Raw genomic sequence first — 20,353 nt, forward strand, 5'->3', positions numbered from 1 at the left:
CTCCCACAGTGTAAAGATGTGCAGGCTAGATGGATTAGCCATGCGAAATGCAGGGTTCCAGGAATAGGGTAGGGGATGGTTTGGGTGGATACTCTTCAGAGAGTTGGTATGGACTCGATGGGCTGAATGGTTTGCTTTCATACTGTAGGGAGTCTGTGAACATTGTAGATGAAAAAAGAATGAACCCCCTATTGGTTGCGAACATTTCATTTGAGTCAGGATGTTTCCATTTTTCTTGAAATCGCAATCTTCAATTGTGCTAGGCATCATCAAATTTTACAGTTTTACCTGACCCCTAGTAACCTCCCCACGCTCTACATCCACAAAACTATACTACTAATTTCATCACTTTCTTTAAAGTTTTTTTGGTTCTCTGTCTGTTTTGGCTTCCTAGCTAAGTGGTGAAATTATACTGTCTCAACGAGACTGGAATATCTCAAATAAACAAGTCTTTCAAAAATGCAGGAAACTGATCTCCTCCTCGTAAACTACGCCCAGCTACAGTAAAATTACAGCTGTCTGTAAATATCCTGAGAAAGACTTAAATCTATTTAAATTCAAGTGGATAATTAGTTTTCCAATAATCTGCATGAACTGAGAATTCCATGAAGACTTGGATGTCTTTTCTTCAAGTAGACATTAACTCTCCAATCCGTGACCAGGTGGTCCACAAAGGGATACTTATGCTCCTACCTGAATACTTAGTCGCAGGCACATTTTTCAATATTCAGAATTCCCTAACTGGAACAATAAATATATTCAATTTTTAATCCACATAGATTTGCTTATGTGATTATAGTAGTTTTTCTTCAGTTTCAAAACATTTTGAAGCTTTCATTATTCTTAATCATTTGCATATTATTTTCCCAGCTTTTCTGCATCATATTTTCCCCATGTCATGTATTTCATGTCACTTTCTTATTCACAACTGGTTCTTTTGTATACTTTTTATCTTGGTAATGACAATTTCTTGCTATTCCTGAAACTGCACGTTCCTTATTATTTTCAATATTGCAGTCTGAACATTCAGTGCAGCCTTCTAAAGAGGTGTACTTGATCTAAAACCAGTCTTTTTCCATGCATCAGCAATTCAAAATATCAAGCGTTTCATAATCCACTTTAACCAATGCATTGTCAGTTATTGCAAAATCCCACAAATATCTCATTGTTCAGGATGCACATTTACGTTCCTGTGGGAGCTTTCAGATTATACTAATGGTATCATCAATAGACAAACTGAATACCAACATGCACAAAATTATGCACATCTGGAGAATCTTACCTGCATTTTCTGGAAAGACAGGTTCTATGCCAACTCCGTGATCTGAAGGTGAAACCAGATGGGCAGGATCACGGAGGTAGATCCCACGCTGGTTTCCAACAGCAATGCTGAATCCCAAATTACTGCTGCTCATGGATGAATTTTGAATGAGGTATTCATAAGCTTTATCAATCTAACAAGAAAGTGAGTTTCCTATATTAAGACAGGTACTATATCAATATAGTATGATGTTAAGTAATCTTACCAATGACACTGTTTAATAGCGGTGGCAAGATTCTGGGATTTGGAAGAACCAGGAGTGTGATTAGGGCCCGCCAGTACTAGGTTAAAGGTTTTGTAATATTTTGAAGGGCTAGGCCCAAAATTTCAGGAACTACACACAAATCTATTCTGTATTAATGGTGGTGCATGGTTATAACACTGCACCTATGATAGATATTGATAAAACAAATCAAACATCAAACTGAATAATGATCCCAAACTTGAAGACATAAAAGCCATCCAACTGCTGCCTTCATGGGCAAAACAAACAACCCTGGAAACAAACCAACCCATTGTGCTTGCCAAGGAAATAACTATCAGTCATTCCCGCTGGTCAAAGATTCTATGTCAACAACGAAGATTAGATTGGATTTAGCAGAAACAGGAAAATGGGTTTAAGGATTACAGAAAAAGGGTGGACAAAAGTGCTTAGAATTATTTTCTCACATAGAATATAAATATTAGTACAAACTATCTGGATCAAAATGACTTGTTTTATTATTTGATCTCTATTGTTTCCCATTCTTACATTTTACAGTAATTCAACCAATAGCCAAGTGGGAAAAAAGCTAGATAATATCACTGGATAAAACTGCATGGAGTATGGAATTGTAATGCAGATGGAATTAAAATGAGTCATACAAACATATGGTTAAATGTTGGAATGGTACAATTCTGTCAAAACAGGCACAAAATATTATGTTGCGTTTAACTGTATCTCATCAAGTCTGCAAAATAACTCAAATTAGATAATATCCTTTTGACAGTTAATTTCACTTTCTTCATACTATCCCAATGCATTAATACCATTTTTCAAAAAGTGTAATATTAAGACTATACCTGAATTATACCATGTCCTTGTGCAAATACTTCAATATCATCAACCTTCAGGGCTGTGTTTTCTAGAGCTCGTCGGATGAAATGAACTGTGTAATGAACACCATTCATCTTAAGGCCTAAAAAATGTAAAACGTATTACTCTCCCGGAAGCCTGATGATGAAGGGTGAAGCAGCACACAATTCTTTATGCACTTTTTTCAGCATTTATTTGCAGAGATATCAACAGCTATCGCCTTAAACTTTAAGACCAAATCCAATCTGCTCCTATTTATAGCAGGTCAAGTGACTCCTTATTAAATGTTCAACACCTGGATTCAATTACACTGCATTAATAGGTAACTATCATATCTAAGGAAAGTATGAACTACACACTATGAAAGAAAGTAATCAACATTGGAAAGAATGAATTAAAAGCAAAATGCTGTGGCTATTTGAAATCTGAAACAATTTCTCTCTCCACAGATGCTGCCGGGTCTACTGAGTTTCTTCAGCATTTTTTCTATTTCTTTGGGAAGACTGATGGCTTGCCCCTTCAAACTCTTGAGCTACTGACTTCACTTCTCTCCCTGGCAACTGTCTGAGACAACAGCAGATTGTTGCAACTTTCATCCCAAGCTGAGCTTCTGACCACATACTCATGCCATCACAAAGACCATCTGGAGCCACTTCCACAAAGTGGCCTGATTTCAACCCTACCACAGCTCAGTTTCAGCTGAAATCCTCACTTTGTTTTTGTTGCCTCTAAATTTGACTACTCCAATGTACTGCTGGTGGGTATCCCAAAGTCTACTCTCCATGAACATCAAGTGATGTAAAACTCTGAAGCTGAATCCTTATTCATGCTAGTCCCATATCACCTCTGAGATCAGAGAGTTACGCTGGCTCCAGTAAAGCAAAATATCGATTTTTAAAAATTCTTATCCTTGCTCCATATCTCAACCCATCTCTATAAATGTCCACAACGCGACAATCTTAAGTATCTTTCATTTTAATTGCTCCATGATTTGTAGGTATGCCTTGGTTCTGAGCTCTGGAATTCTCTCTCTAAACCTCTGTCCCTCTCCCCTTCTTTCTCTCTCCAAGATTGTTGGGCTGAAGGGCCTGTTTCAACACTATAGGGATTCTATGATTGATTCTATGAAGATGTTTCTTAAAGTCCACTGGTATGATCAAGATGTCAGTCATGACTTCCAATACTGCCTTCTGTAGCGAGGCGTCTAAATTTTGCTTCGTAAGTCTCCTGTGAATCACTTTGGGAAGTTTTATCAATTTAAATTTGCTACATCAGTACACGTTGATGATTTTATGAATAGAAAGTTAAATCTGCAACATGACCTGCCAACTCTTGTACTCAATACCCCATCTGATGAAGGAAAGCATGCCATATGACTTCTTGACCACCCTGTTGATCTGCGTTGTCACCTTCAGGGAACAATGGACCTGAACACCCAGTTCTCTCTGTTCATCAATTTTCCCCAGGACTTTTCCATTTACTGTATAGTTCGCCTTTGAATTTGATCTTCCAAAATGTATCACCTCGCATTTGCCCGGATTGAACTCCATCTGCCATTTATCTGCCCAGCTCTCCAGTCTATCTATATTCTGCTGTGATCTCTATCTGTTACTCGACCAACCTTGGTGTCATCTGCAAACTTACTGATCAGACCACCTACACCTTCCTCCAAATCATTTACATATATCACAAACAACAGTGGTCCCAGCACAGATCCCTGTGGAACACCACTGGTTACGGGTCTCCAATTTGAGAAATTCCTTTTTACTACTACTCTCTGTCTCCTGTTGCCTAGCCAGTTTTTTAATCCATCTAGCTAGCACACCCTGGACCCCATGTGACTTCACTTTCTCCATCAGCCTGCCATGGGGAACCTTATCAAACGCCTTACTGAAGTCCATGTATATGACATCTACAGCCTTTCCCTGCAACAAGGCTCATGTTAGTGGGAGTGAAATGTGGCCAGCATCTTAAAAGGAACCGAGGGATAATTCTTCTACATTTAAATGAGTATTTTTATTATTATGACGACTAGTACACCAATTCAGAACAGTAATAGATTTTAATTCTTCGACGTACAGGCTAAACAAACTTCATTAAAAAACCAACTGCTTGCGCCAAAAACTGAAAATCCAGAAAATACTCAGGAGGTTACAGCAATGTCTGTGGAGCGAGACAGAATTCGTGTTTCAGATTTATGACTTCCAGTGGAATTGTTTGTCTCACAACTGCAAACATTCTATAGAATCCCATGTCTAAATATTTCTGGTAAACAGATTTAATAAGTTGAATCTTGCTGAGGCAGAAAGACATTTTGTCTCTGCACATTATTCAACCATTAGTTGCAAAACTATTTCTAAGATTTTAGATCTTAAGACCTACTTCCTGCAAAACTATTGTTACCTGACAGGAGCAGAGCAATGCCTCCACAAGCATTTGGAGAAGACATTGAGGTTCCATTCATCAACTGAGTTCCACGTAATGTCCAGTTTGGGACAGAAGCTATGGCACCACCTGGTGCACTGACACTCACTCCTAGAGCTCCATCCGCACTGCAAGAATACATTTAAAAAGTCACTTCTGTACTTTGTTCATACAGGATTCTATTAGTAGCCCCAATGCAAGTCTGCAAACGATCCTTGCTGTAAACACCTTCTCCAATAAAGTGGCAGGGCTATGTACCAGCTACAGCATCACCTCACAAAAGCTTATTCGCAGTAATCTTGATTTCTGAAACCTAGTTTGAGAAGATACATTGAATTTGTTTTCACATGCAAGTTCCCAAAGAAATCAAGACCTGCATGGCTTGGAATTTTCATCATTTTATTTAAATATATTTAAACATTGCACAGAACAGATATCTTCACTTTCTGGCCACTTCAGACTTGAAACCTGACCCTTAGTTAGTGACACAATTTCAACTGCTGAATTGGTAGCATCAGAATTTTGTCAGATAAATATTCATCATAAAGTTTAATCACAACAGAAATTGAATAACTTCAGAGAAGTGTTGACACAAAGACCTCAAGATACCATGTCATTTATTAATTCAAATATTCATTGTAAAGTTTTATATTAAATGTCCAGTCTTGTGAACATCAGGGCATGCAGCCTTTAATTTTGAGCTGAAGTTTACTGCAGACTACTTTTGCCCGATAAAAATTTTAACGTTCTTTTGAATGCTACGATCTATAGTCCAGAAGAGGGGGCCAATTTTGAAAATCCTAATGCTGAAGCTGCAGTGTAGCCTTGAATCAATATTTGCCCCTGCAATCAAGTGGTAGAGGATCCTCTGGGAGAGGCAATGACACACTTCTGGAATTTAGCATTTGGTGTAAGACTGTTATGGTGCAGTGGTAACATCCTTACTCTGGACCAGGAGGCCTGCGTTCAAGTCCCACTCGCTCCAGAAGTATTTACTAACATCTCTGAATCTGTTGATTAGAAAATATTTAACTCCACTTTGTTACGAAGCACATTCTAAAGTTTTCAGAATGAAAGTAAGTTCTGATTGCATTTCTTAAATAAACAAATTTCAACATGAGTGAGGCAGTAACACAGTGGTAATCTCACTAGTAAACCAGATAAGGCCTGTTAGCTTGTTGGCTGGTTTGTGATACAAAGTGACACCAACATAATGGGTTCAATTCCCACAGCACAGGAGGTCACCGTGAAGGTCCAGTCTACTGAACTGTGACCCTCGAGGTAAACCACCACTATTCATCTCTCTCAATTGACAGTAGTCCTCTGGGACTATGGGGACTTCATTAAAACCAGAACCTCAAACTAATGACCTTGGACATGGGTTTGAATCCACAGTGGCAGATGGTGAAACATTAATTCAATTTAAAAGCAAAACCGGAATTAAAGCAGCTCTAATGGCAATCATGTATTGTTGCAAAAACTGATCTGGTTCTCGAATGCTAATTAGGGTGGACTAACTTCCTCCCTTTAGGGAAATCTGCCATCCTCATCTGGTCTGTCCTACATGTGACTCGGGACTCTCTTGCAATGTGGCAGACTCTTCTGTGCGCTCTAGGCAATTACAGATGGGCAATAAATACTGGTCTGGCAACCGACACTTGCCTCATGAACAAAGCAACAAAAAAGCTCTCCCAGTGCAGATGAATTTTAATTGGATCAAGAAAATGCTTCAGAGGTGCTCACTGGAACATATATCATAATCTTTAACAGTGTGTTCTTAACAACATGATCTTAGAAATAATGCGTATATTTGTGAAAAATTTAGGCTACACTTTAAAACAGCAGGTATTTGAGGGTCTCTCCTAAACCTGATGTCTAGTAAAAACTAAGTATGAACTAACGTCAACCCCTGAGAAGACATTTCTTCTCAGAAAGAAAATGATAATTATCTCATCCTTTGTTGATGAACAGAAATGGCTTCTGAACATAAATAGACTCAAAGCTCTTAGAACAGCCTTAAAATGACACTGTAAAAAATGACACTGTAAAAAATGAATTAATGCCTCAGTTAAAATGGAACAAAGAAATTTCACAAAAGTAGGTTAATGTATTTATTACTAACAACACACAGCACAAGCTCAAGATAAGTGAAACTAAAAAGAGTCAGGCAGGGAAATGAAAAACAAAAAATATCAGTTTTTAAATAAATACACTATTCTTACGATTACTCAAGAATTAACAGCTACTGCTGTACTATTCACCATAAAAGCTTGTTCATAAGCCAAAAGATTTACCAGCACAGACATTACTTACCTAGGTCCTCTTGAAGACCAGGTATATTGGTTGGCAGGCAACTTCTCTCGCAAGGAGTATTCAGCAATCATCATGTCAGGTGAGACATATGCGCCAACCCCTGTAGTTAAATACGATTATAGAGTCATAGAGGTATACAGCAAAGAAACAGGCCCTTTGGCCTACCCTGTTCATGCTGATCAGGTTTCTAAGCTGAACTAGTCCTATTTCCTCCAGAAGGAAGGCAATGCCCTAGTGGTATTATTGCTGGACTGCTAATCCAGAGACCCAGATAAAGTTCTGGGGCCCTGAGTTCAAATCCCACCATGGCAGATGATGGAATTTGAATTCAATAAAATATCTGGAGTTAAGAATCTAATCACTATCAACTGTCGGAAAAAGCCATCTGGTTCACCGATGCTGTTTAGGGAAGGAAACTGCCTTCCCTACCAGGTCTGGTCCTATATGTGACTCCAGACTCACAGCAATGTGGTTGACTCTGAACCGCACCCTGGCAAAAAATGCTGCGTGGTCAGAGGCACCCTCATCCCGTGAATGATTAAAAGAAAACTGCCTATATTTGCCCCATATCTGTCTAAACTTTCCGATCCTTTCCGATCCATGGCTATCCAAATGTCCTTTGAATGTCGTAATTATAACAGCCTTGACCACTTCCTCTGGCAGCTTGTAATTTGAAAAATTATGTTATACAATGGTGGAACAACATTTACCAAACTTATAATTTTATGGAAAATTAACTACTTGAGGTCTGACTCATTGGCATAAAATGGCAGTGCTTATTAAATAAAATGATTATATTGCTTCCAAATTAATGGCAATCCTTCAATGTAGGTATGGCTGGATATTGCAACAAAAAAATGATATAGTGGAAAAACAGTAACATAGTAAAACAACTCATTGCTAAATAGACTAATCACATTTACTGACATCAATATTACAGATCAGACATGCAAACACACGTGGTTCCCATAGCTCGCCGCATTCAAGATGTGTATTCTTGCCCTGAAGAATTAAATGGTGCAAGGCATGGAAGATGAATGCTTCAGAAAAATTCTGAAGATTGGATTTACATTATTTTTAAATATTCATGGAGATACCAGATTAACAACTGACTTACCCTTTCAAAACAATTGTACAGTATAAATTAAACAAATTGACAACAGACAGGTCTGTCACTCATACTGGAATATAAACGGACAAACATTAAGTTATGCAATCCAATATTGTACAATGGCTTATTTCTCAAAATCACTGCTAGTTGTATAACCAAATGGATTCTATTTTAGAGCAGACTTTTAATATGATTGTACTTAGCCCTGTGGCAAACATTGCAGACCCAATAAAGTAAACGATATTCATCCACACAACACTGACAATTTATATACATATTGGGATGCAATGATCATACATGAAAGGTATTGAACTCTGGATGCAATCGTATGGATACGCAAATGAATAAATTAAAAGTAGCTGGTTGGTAGTTTTAGTTTCAAACTGACTGAGGTACAGGAAGTACCCAGTACCAGCAGTGGAACTACAGTGAAAAGCTTTTTAGGAAAAGGGAGAAAACGGATGGAAGGGTTTTTTTAAAAATACCTATGGAATAGTTATAACGGAGTTAAATAAGACCAGCTCTTACCAATGACACTGGAAGTAGTTCCACCTGGACACCCTACAGTGGAAAGGCAAGGCCCATTATTGCCTGCACTTGATACATAAATAATGTTGTACTTCAATACTGCTTCAGTGATGACTTCACAAATGCATCTGAAAGAGACAATTGAATAAAACAAAGCTCAGAAGGATTATTTTCAGCTGTGGGACTGACCACGCCGACATTTAAACCACTAAGTCTCTCTTCAAAATCCTCCAGCCTTCCTTTTGTTTAGAAGTCTTATCTACAAGCATTTTTCAGGACAAATCCAGTTGCAAAGATTGCTGAACCTTCTCACAGAATTATCTTTAAATTCTCTGACCTTTATAATTCTCACTGTTTTGTCTCCCTTATTAACTCATCCTCAGGATTACTGACAGTCACTGGAACTTCACAAGCTTAAAGACATGTCCACCCTGTGGTCTCTATATCATCGAATTGCCCGAATTTAGTTATGGCTTCCGTATCCAATTGTGTCTCTGTTGGGGCTACATTACAAGATCTCCATTTTGCACCATCAGAGGGTTGTAAATTTTTTTTTACACGATAGGTCCCTCCCGATTCAATCACAGTGACTTTTCTACCCCACTCTTTCACTCCATTGTTGCAGTCCACAGACCTTGCCTCATAGCTATCATTCTGAACACAGACATAGAGCCATACAGCATGAAAACAGACCCTTTGGTCCAAATAATTCCTGAAGACCATTTTCCCAAACCAAACTAGTCCCACTTGTCTGTATTCAGCCTATATTCCTCCAAACTTTGCTTATTCAGGTACTTATCTAAATGTCTTTTACACGTTATAAATGTATCTGCAACAACCACTTCCTGTGGCAGTTCACTGCGCATACGAACAACTCTCTGCATTAAAAAAAAAGTGCTCATGTCCTTTTTAAATCTTTCTCCTCTCACCTTAAAAACATGTCCACTAGTTTTGAATTCACCCACCCCAGGGAAAAGATCCTTGCTATTCACTTTACCCATGCCTCTAATGATTTTATAAACCTCAATAAGGTCACCCGTTAACCTCCTACGCTCCAGTGAAAAAAGTTCCAGCCTACCATTATGACTCAAACCTTCCATTCCTGACAATATTCCGGCAAATCTTTTCTGAACCCCCTCCAATTTAATAATATCCTTCCTATAACAGGGCGACCGGAACTCTACACAATACACCAGAAGAGACGTCACCAACATCCTGTGCAATTTCAACATGACCTCCCACATTTAAACTTGCTCGTAACCTTTTGGGTAATGGCATCAATTGCAACTTCCTTAGGCTGTTCTGGAATATATGGCAGCCAATTACCTACACTGGTTAATCGACCTGTACATATCTTAATTCTGTCAAGAGTCACAATCACTCACATTATCACCATCCATCCATGGATCCATCACAACCAATTCCTCAGTAGATTCATCACAAAACACAAACATCGAAGTACGAGGTGTCTAGTTTATTTCCAGTAGCCATGCAGGATCCAAGATTTCCTAACTACTTATGATTGGTTAATGGGTTAAACTTTAATATTTTGATTGTCATGTTTGACAAGTATTTTCTAACATTACAATCAATTTTACTCTGCAGAGTATTTCCAGCATTTTCAGATTTTATTCCAAAATCCATGATCCATAGTATTATGTTGCTGACCTTGAAATAAATATTAATGAAGATGTCGAATGGTTAGTGCTGGGGTTGTGGTGGGGGGGTGGTGTTGGGGAGGCGGCGGTGGTGTTAACATTGTATCAGAGATAATGGGAACTGCAGATGCTGGAGAATCCGAGATAACAAAATGTGAAGCTGGATGAACACAGCAGGACAAGCAGCATCTTAGGAGCACAAAAGCTGACGTTTCGGGCCTAGACCCTTCATCAGAAAAGGAGGGGGAGAGGGTTCTGAAATAAATAGGGACAGAGGGGGAGGCGAATTGAAGACGGATAGAGGAGAAGACAGGTGGAGAGGAGACAGACAAGTTAAAGAGGCAGGGATGAAGCCAGTGTAGGTGGGGAGGTAGAGAGGGGATAAGTCATCCGGGGAGGACAGACAGGTCAAGGGGGTGGCACGAGGTTAGTAGGACTTCACAAGCTTCAAAATCTCCCCTCCCCCTACTGCATCCCAGAACCAGCCCAGCTTGTCCCTGCCTCCCTAACGTGTTCTTCCTCTCACCTATCCCCTCCTCCCACCTCATGCCGCACCTCCATTTCCTTTCTACTAACCTCATCCAGCCCCCTTGGCCTGTCTGTCCTCCCTGGACTGACCTATCCCCTCCCTACCTCCCCACCTATACTCACCTCCACTGGCTCCATCCCCGCCCCTTTAACTTATCTGTGTCCTCTCCACCTATCTGCTCCTCTATCCATCTTCGATCACCTCTCTCTCTCCCCCTATTTATTTCAGAACCCTCTCCGCCTCCCCCTTTTCTGAAGAAGGGTCTAGGCCCGAAACATCAGCTCTTGTGCTCCTAAGATGCTGCTTGGCCTGTTGTGTTCATCCAGCTCCACACTTTGTTAATGGTTAGTGCTGTATGATTGATATAAAATGTATGCCCATTCTAAATAACGGAGGACCATCTAGTAAATCAAGTGTTCTACCATCACTGGTTAAAATAAATCTCATGGTATCACTTTAAAAGTAATTTGTTTACACTTCCCAAGAACAATCTAAACCCAGTGTCTGTCAAATTTGATTCCACAGTCAGGACTTGCATGTAGTTCCACCGATTTATATTTTTATTTATTCGTTTCTGGCATTAGCAGAGCACTGATCAATTGTACTCACCCTGAATTGGGCCAATGTGTGGCTTCACCATAGCTGTAGTTTACAAGATCACATTTATATTTTATTGCTTCAATCATCTGGAAAACAGGAGACGCCACAATGGATAAAGGTAAACTATTTTCCCTGGTTGGTGATTCTAGAACAAGAGGCATAGTCTGAGAATTAAGGCCAGACATTCAGGAGAGATGTTAGGAAGCATTTCTACACACAAAGGGTGGAAGAGGTTTGGAATTCTCTTGCACAAATTGCAGTGGGTGGTAGATCAGTTGTTAATTTTAAATCTGAGATTCATAATTTTTTGTTAAGCGAATGTATTAAGGAATATGAGTCAAAGGCAAATATAGAGTTAGGCCACAGATCAGGCATGGTCTCACTGAATGGTGGAAAAGGCTCAGAGGGCTGAATGGCCTACTTCTGTTCCTATGCTCCTACGTGTTGGCAGAACAGATATAAAGCCTAACAGTTTTATATAAGACAACCTGGCATTGTGGAAAAAGCAGATCATAGGAACGTTATTTAGAACGTTTCACCTTGTATTTTTCAAGCAACATATAAAACAAGAAGAATGAGCAGATGGTCTTACTACTGCAATTTTTAAATGTATTATGCGCAAGTGAATTTCCTGAAAGAATATCAACTTAATTCCATTTAATTTCTAAAGATTTTAAGTTTCATAATTTTAAATAAATATAACAAGCCCATGAAATTCATATCAGACATTAGTAAGGTCCTGAATGTCATTTGGTCTGTTATTTCAGCTCAGCTCTTTGAAAAAGGCGAACTTCTAACTTTGAATGAGATGCTAAAGTTTAATGTTGTTCTGAAGAAATGTGGAAATATATATGACACATCACAGCCATACTGGCTGAAAAAGAGATATTTAGACTAATCCCAACTATGAACTCTTGCTCCATAGTGCGGTAAGCTATAGCACTTCCAAATCCATACCCAGTTTTTTGTTTCCAATGTGATGAAGTTTTCTGCCTCCACTATCGTTTTAGGCAATGAGTGCCACAGTCCCATCACTCGGCAGTGGGGAGGGGAGAAGATAGGAAATCCTCCTCAACAATCCTCTACTTATTACTTTAACTCGAAGCCTCCTAGTTACTGACCTTTCTGTGAACTAGAAATTGCTGCAGATTTGTCCTACCCATTCTACAGCTCACTCCATAGAAGACTGGCTGACTGGCAGAAAACAGAGAACATCCAGAATTCAGTCTTCAATTAACATGATGTGATCAGTGGAGCTAGGGCCTCAGCCTTTTACAATGTAGATCCATTACTTAGAAAGGGAAGTAGGAAGGGTTTTCTGGCACAGTGGTAGTGTTCCTACCTCTGGATCAGGAGACTAGGGTTCAAATCCCACCTGCTTCAGATGTGTAAGATAAAATCTCTGAACAGGTTGACTAAAAGTATCTAGATGAGGGGAGTTAGATCTTAGGGCACAATGGTACTGCCCCTGCCTCTGAGCTAGGAAACCCAAGTTCAAGTCCCACCTGCTTCAGAGGTATGTAATGAGAACATATCCGAACAGGTTTGAAAAAGACAGATGAGGGGATTGAAGACAGGTTAGCTAAATTTGCAGATACCCCAAAGGTAGGTAGGAAAGTAGATTGTGAAGAATGCATAAAGGGTTTGCAGAAGGATAGCTGGGTTAAGACAATGGGCAAAATTCTGGTAGGTGGGAATATGCGAAGTTGCTCACTTTGGCAGGAAGTGTGAAAAAGCCAAGTATTGTGTCCGTGGCAAAATCCAAACTAAACATCAGTGGTCAGTAGGCCAGATGTCTTACTGGCCTAAGTGACAAGGGCATATCCTTGGGGTGGAATGGTGGCTCAGTGGTTAGCTTGGCTGCCTCACAGCACCAGGGACCTGAGTTTGACTCCAGCCTCAGGAGACTGTTTGTGTGGAGTTTTCACATTCTCTCTGTGTCTGCAGAGGTTTTCACCGGATGCTCCAGTTTCCTCCAGTAGTCCAAAAATGTGCAGGTTAGGTGGACTGGCCATTCTAAATTACTCATTGTGTTCAGAGATGTGCAGGTTATAGTGCATTAGCTGTGGGAATTGCAGGGTTACTGGGAAAGAGTAGGGAGATGGATCTGGGTGAAATAAGAGACCATAAGATATAGGAGTGGAAGATGCTCTTCAGTGGGTTGGTGTGGACTTGTTAGGCCGAATGGCCTGTTTCCACACTGTGGGGATTCTTTTTTTAAAAAAAACAGGCTAATTAACAGTTAATTAACTTTTCTACCTGCTGTCTCATTGGGCATTCTATGTGCTGACTTAAAAGGTTCTCCTGAATACATTTTGAGAATTCTGCATCTGCAATGACTTTCAGAATTAATTTATCCCAATTTATATCAAGGTAGTTGAAATCTCCTATTAGTCTCCTTTGTTTCTGCACTTTTCAACAATTTGCCTACATATTTGCTCTTGTAGTTCCTTTTGACTGTTTGGGTACCTATAGCATACTTTCAGAACTAAGAGTGCTCCTTTTCTGGCCTTCAGTTCAACCCAAATAGAAAATCAAAGACAAAACATGGGAACTATCCATATCATTCATACTTTGAATCATCAAAAGCTAACATTAGTTAAATGAAAGAGTGTGCCAAGTGAATGCTTACAGCTCTGATCAAGCCTGTTCCAGTTTCCATTGTGCTTAGCCGTGTATCACCAATTTTCACTGCGAGAATCTGAGCTCCGGGTGCTATGCCATTCCGTTCGGGATCATCGGGAAAGAAACCTGCAGCTATACTAGCTACATGTGTCCCGTGGGCTCCTGTTGACGAAACAAGCCATCAGAAAGATACATCAGTTTCTTATTGTCAAGAAGGCAACCCAACAGTGTGGTTCACCCAGTGGTTTGCTTACCAGACAATACTTACATAATTATCAAGTACACAAGCAAGCTGTCACATTTAAGAGTCTATAATTTCATGAAAGTGACTTTGCTTTAATGCTAGAAATTTATGAGCTGTGCACATTCAAATGTGTGCCTGCAGGTACAAAGTCCAAAATAATCAAAGGCAAATAGAGGACTGTCAAAAAGGGGCTTCTTGAGGTAAAGAGTGATCAATATTTCAAATGGAATTAGATTACAACAGTGACAACTTTAGTGGCACTGATGAAATAGCTGGACACTACATTGGCACAAATGTACGGTCTTCCTGGACTGATGGTAAAAATGGGTCAAATCGCATTTCCTACTCACTTCTCAATTCTGTTGTTGGGCACCCCAATAGAAGTACACATAAATTATGTCTATTTAGTATAGAATGCCCATATCATTATAAAATGGCAAATAATCAAGTATTAGATAAGATCTAGATTTTATTGTCACGTACATGCAAATACCGGAAACAGCATTGTAGAGTAGTATTCTTTCTCTGCCGGAATAACATCAAAATCATTACAGTGCTCATTTCACTAAAAAAATTCAAAGGCAGGCAAAATGTGGAGGACTTATTAAAGATGCAATTAACCCAACAGGATTTTCCATTCTGAGGTAGGGTCACCAGACTTGAAATGTTTACTCTGTTTTTTCCTTCACAGATGCTGCTAGGCCTGCTGAGCTTTTCCAGCAACTTTGTTTATGTTCCAGGATTTTAGCAAAGCCTTTCACAAGGTTCCACATGGTAGACTAATTGGTGAAGTTAAGTCACATGGGATTCAGGGTGAGCTTACCAACTGGCTCAACAGCAAGTGACAGAAAGTAATGGTGGAGGGTTGCTTTTCGAACTGGAGGCCTGTCACTAATAGTGTTCCACAGGGATTAGTTCTGAGTCCTCTTTTGTTCATCATTTATATAAATGACTTGGATGAGTATAAAGAAGGCATGGTTAGTAAGTTTGCAGATGACACCAAATTTGTGACATAGTAGACAGTGAAGAATGTTTTTTAAGATTATAAAGGGATCTTGGTCAAATGGATCAATGGTCTGATAAATGGCAGGTGGTTCAATCTGGATAAATATGAGGAATTGCATTTTGATACAACAAGAAAGGTAGGGCTATACAATTAAGGGTAGGGCCCTGGATAGTCTTGTAGAGAGAGGGACCGACAAGTGCAGGTACTAAATTCTTTGACGTTTGTGTCATATACAGATAGAACGGTTAAAAAGGCATCTAGCATACTTGCCTTCATTGCTTAAGTCCTTTGAGCATAGGAATTGGGATGTCATGTTGAGGTTGTTGGATTTTGGTGAAGCCTCTTCAGGAATACTGTGTCCAGTTTTGATCGCCCAGTTACAGGAAGGATATCATTAAGTTGGGCAGGGTTCGGAAGAGATTTACTAGAATGTTGCCGGGATGCAGAAGGTTTGAGTTATAACGAAAGGCTGGATAGGCTGGGACTTATTTCACTTGAGCGTAGGAGGTTAACAGGCAACATTATATAAATTTATAATGTGGGCTATAGAGTTAATAGTAGTTGTCTTTTCCCTTGGATGGGGAATTTCAAGAATAGGGAACACATCTTTAAGGTGAGTAGAGACAGAGATTTAAAAAAGACATCAGGGGCAAGTTTTTTTGCACAGAGGGTGGTTCACATGTGGAATGAAAGCCTGAGAATTTCCTTTTCTGAAGAACATTAGTCACCCAGGTAGGCTCTTGCAATACTGATTACAGTTTCGTGGTCACTGGACTTTCAGTCACAGACATATCAATTAACCGATTTTTAAATTCCACCAGTTGCTATGGTGGGATTTGAACACACATACCCGAAAGAATTAGTTTCAGCCTCTGGATTACTGCTAGCCCAGTGACATTATCACAATGTTAGAGCCAGGTAATAAAGTCTTACCTCCACTGGTCACAATACAGAGCGTATTGCCTTCATCATAAATATTGACAGAGTAGTTGAGCATCTCAGATATTCCCAATGAGGCATATTCCTGTGCTTCACTGTAATTCCTCAGCACAGTACAACTACTGAGATCCCCACATTCACTGGTGTCCATACAGGCTCTAAAAACAAATGGTTACGATCCATGGGAAACATTTATAAACCACAGCAATACTGTTGCTGAGTAGAATTCAAGTTTAGATAATGTAATTTTGTTAAACAGGTTCTGTTTTTCTTGCAAAAAAGGTTTAAATTACTTTTGTCGGCAACTTACTAACCTAAAATTACAAATGACTAAATGAAGAGCTATTTAGCATCAAACACAAAGTCTACTTATTATTTAACAGCTTAAAGTCATGATTGTAAATCAGGATTATTCAGGGTCATGGTTACCTCCATGTTTCACCATCATGCCACACCAGACAGTCATATGCAGGACCCAGGTCACTGTACTTTTTCTCCATGGAATTCAGCAATTCCACCTGTGTATGGAGCTCTTCTCGCTGCATTTTTTCTGCCTTCACAAAGTAATAATGTGGTATTAAACATGTTGTTTCAATCAGCTCACAGTTTATAGATGTTTTCAAATGTAGTTGGCCAGTTAAACAATTTCAATAATTGTTTGGTTGCCATTTGAACCTTAAACAGTACAACACTCAGTTGGGCCATCATCAGCCACGAGGTAAACATAGTTTGATCTTCAAGGTTTATGCCATCAACCATATAGATCAAAGTACCTCCTTGGGGTGGGGGGGGGTAGTAATTCCTTGTTTACCTGCCCCTTTCACATCTCTCTCTTTCTCTGTCTCCCTCTGGGCTCCAGCTCCCCCTTTGCCTCTACCCCTCCATCCTCCCATTTTGGCTTCAGTAACAACACCATACTTTCCTAGCCTCTACTGCCACCATCTTCTGCCCAGCTGAGCTTGTTCTCACTTTAAACGACTTTCACTTTACCTCCTCTCTCATTCCCCAGGTGACAGGGTGGCTATGGGTACCCACATGGGCTCCAGTTATGTCTGTCTCTCTGTGAGGACTATGGAACATTCCTTGATCCATTCCTCCTCTGGACCTCATAGTCGGGACTGTTTCCACCTCTTGTTCGCTTTTGAAAAAGTTTATTAATTTCGCTTCCAATTTCCTTATAGTTCTAATGAAGAGTCACTGCATTCGAAACATTAACTCTGTTTTCTTTCCACAGATGCTGTGTTTCTCCAGCAATACGTTTTTATTTCACATTTTCACCATCCACAGTTCTTTGTTTTATTTTAGTGTTTAACTCACTACCACGTCTCTTCCAGGTATGCCCAGCTTGAAGAAGTTCTGCTCCTCTCTCCGACAGAATTTCCATTTTAACTTTGCTTCTCGATCTTCATCATTTATTCTGTTTTCTCTCGTAGTGTGAGAGAGGGTGTTTGCCAAAACTTGCACCCACAGCCACATCACATTCCTCAGTAACTGCCTCCAGCTCAGACTCACACCACATGGATTCCGACCGAAGTTACATCCTTCATGTTTTGAATCCATCCAGAATCACAGGTTATTCCTGTGACGTTCACCATTCACAAGATGCAGCAAAAGCAGCTGTCTAAGATCCACAATCAGTGCCATACAAAACACTTCAACCCCTCCATCAGCACCACCTCATACAAGCTCTGAGCTGCCCTGCCACCTCCCGAACACACCCACAAACTTCACTACATTCTCAGGGTCATTCTAAGGAGAAACATTTTCTCTTCCTTTCAGGCATTAAGGAATGCAAGCTGGAAGTACTCACATACCCCCACCCCTCCAGGGCATTGCTCCCCTCCTCTCTGACTCCTTTCTCCTGATCCACCAGTTGTCGAAATTTATTATCCTTTCTGCTAGCTGATGCTGGATGTTCGGTACTGAGCAAAGGTCTCAGTTTTACCCCTCTGCGTCCCCACCTCAATGAATTTCAAGGAAGACATGATGTTGAACTCCTCTTCTGTTGCTGTCACCTCTATGTCAATCTCTTTTGACTGGAGTTCTCTCCCTGTCCCACAGACCCCTACTCCCAGCTCTCACATTCTCCATCCACCCAGACCCTTCCCTCTGGGTTTCTACCTACACTTGACATGTTCATTGAGAATTCTTGACGTGACATCAGTCACTTTGATTTCTCTTTTTAATTAGAGCAAAACAACCACGTTTTAAAAGAATATTATTGGCTGTTCTTTTCAGAATGTTGTGGATTGTCCTAGCTGCTTTCCAACAATTTGCAGAGTTTCCAGAGCAGGTTGTTGGATACAAAGCCCCATCGATGAGAAGGAAACTCGTAATCAAACTTATTATTTTGCAACTTTGTAGTTACATAGACTCAGATAGGTAGGGAAAAGCCTCAGGGTGAAGTTGCTTATGCCAAGTCAAGAAAGCACACGTGGTCTGTTGATTCTCTTCTGGATTTTGCTGTCTGCCTGTAAGGAACTTGTATTTATTTTTACTAATCTCTTTCTTTTTCTATATGCAAAGAGCTGTTTAACAGTCTGTTTTTATGTCTCTTGACAGTTCATGCTCATTCTATGTTTTCTCCATCAATTTCTTGGTCATCTTTTCTGGATAATGAAATTCTCAGGGCTACTGCTCATTTTTGCAACATGATATACTTTTTCCTTTAATTTTATAATACATTTTAATCCCTGGCTAACCACAGTTAGACCACATTTCTGTTGGATTTTTATTCTTTAAGGAAATGCCTATTGTTGTAAATTATAGATTAATTCTTTAAACATGTACCATTGCTATAATTACCTTCATGTCTAAAAGTATACTTTCCCAATCTACCTGAACCAACTAACAAAATCATTTTCAATATCAATCCAAGTGTAGAATTTAATCAAGCCAGGAAACATGGTGACTAGATGCAATCAATCACACAATTTCAGAATTTGTCTCTTGTACATTAATGTTCATTTATTTTCTAGTTGCTTCATTTAATACCATCTAAGTGGCCTAGGACTGATTCTGTCTCTGATGTAGAAGATAAAATTTATTACATTTTGGTGTTCCAGAGAAATCTTGAAAAGCAAAAAACTTCTGGCAGATCAGATGAATGCTCAATACTCACAATGAAAGTCAGACCTTTATAAAAGACTCAGTTACAAACATGGGGTCTTTAGTTGAGGAAAATTAACTTACACAATGCAACAGGTTTACACAATGTGGGAGTAAGAAATGATTTACAGCACAGTCACCATTTCTGTAATATCACAATGGCATTCTTATGTGCCTTCTCAGCAGTTTCTTGAGAGCTTATCAAGCTAGGCCAGGAAAAATAAAGAATTCAGAATGAGATGTGTATTTTATATATGTGCAACTAGATCAAAATTCGATTGGAGAATTCCATCTTTTAGATGCTTTTCTTAAAGTTCTGATGAGATATGTTAATTGGGTGGTTCACCCTAAATATAATCAATTTCTTCATTGCTCAAATTGTTGATATTTATTTTTTAAAACAATTTGGAAATCCAATATAAATATTTAATGATAAGAATCTTCTAAATTTTTAGAGAAAGCTGCTCTCAGTTATTCAGCCCTATCTATTGCAATAAAGTGACTGAATGTAGGCAAGAGAAATGTGTAGCTTCATCTTTGGGAAATAGTAACAGGATGGAAAACATTGCAACTATTGAACTGTGACTACTACCATTAGAGGGGACCTTTCATAAAGACAGACACACATGTATGATTAATTACCATTTCTATCATCTTTAGCTGGGAGTTTTCAGATTTAACAAATTCATTTCACAATTACTTCTCTGTGCGCAGGTTGCACTATAAATGTGCACATACAAAATACTAACTTGTGACAAATTTGTATGAGTGCTGTCAAACTCATCGAGTTTTCTGCAAGCTTCTGCCAAAGAAACACGATGAATTGGATCCCAGAGTTTTTCCCGCTTTTCTTTCTGTAAAGGAAAATCAAA

General features: G+C 39.4%; 1 protein-coding gene across 4 annotated transcripts in view; it reads right to left on the bottom strand.

The window, feature by feature from the left end:
- The window catches only part of tpp2 (tripeptidyl peptidase 2), a 110,417-nt gene that overhangs the window by 71,194 nt on the left and 18,870 nt on the right, over positions 1 to 20,353 (bottom strand). For all 4 annotated transcript variants that reach the window (XM_048533526.2, XM_048533525.2, XM_048533527.2 and 1 more), the window contains exons 4-13: positions 20,231 to 20,335; positions 16,803 to 16,927; positions 16,368 to 16,531; positions 14,192 to 14,346; positions 11,569 to 11,645; positions 8,773 to 8,900; positions 7,134 to 7,233; positions 4,800 to 4,948; positions 2,384 to 2,499; positions 1,283 to 1,454 (exon numbers count right to left, since the gene is read on the bottom strand). In XM_048533526.2, coding sequence (XP_048389483.1) covers positions 1,283 to 1,454; positions 2,384 to 2,499; positions 4,800 to 4,948; positions 7,134 to 7,233; positions 8,773 to 8,900; positions 11,569 to 11,645; positions 14,192 to 14,346; positions 16,368 to 16,531; positions 16,803 to 16,927; positions 20,231 to 20,335 — 1,291 coding nt within the window. The remainder of the gene's footprint in view (positions 1 to 1,282; positions 1,455 to 2,383; positions 2,500 to 4,799; positions 4,949 to 7,133; positions 7,234 to 8,772; positions 8,901 to 11,568; positions 11,646 to 14,191; positions 14,347 to 16,367; positions 16,532 to 16,802; positions 16,928 to 20,230; positions 20,336 to 20,353) is intronic.

Source organism: Stegostoma tigrinum, chromosome 6 (assembly GCF_030684315.1).
Source record: "Stegostoma tigrinum isolate sSteTig4 chromosome 6, sSteTig4.hap1, whole genome shotgun sequence".
Classification (NCBI taxonomy): Eukaryota; Metazoa; Chordata; class Chondrichthyes; order Orectolobiformes; family Stegostomatidae; genus Stegostoma; species Stegostoma tigrinum.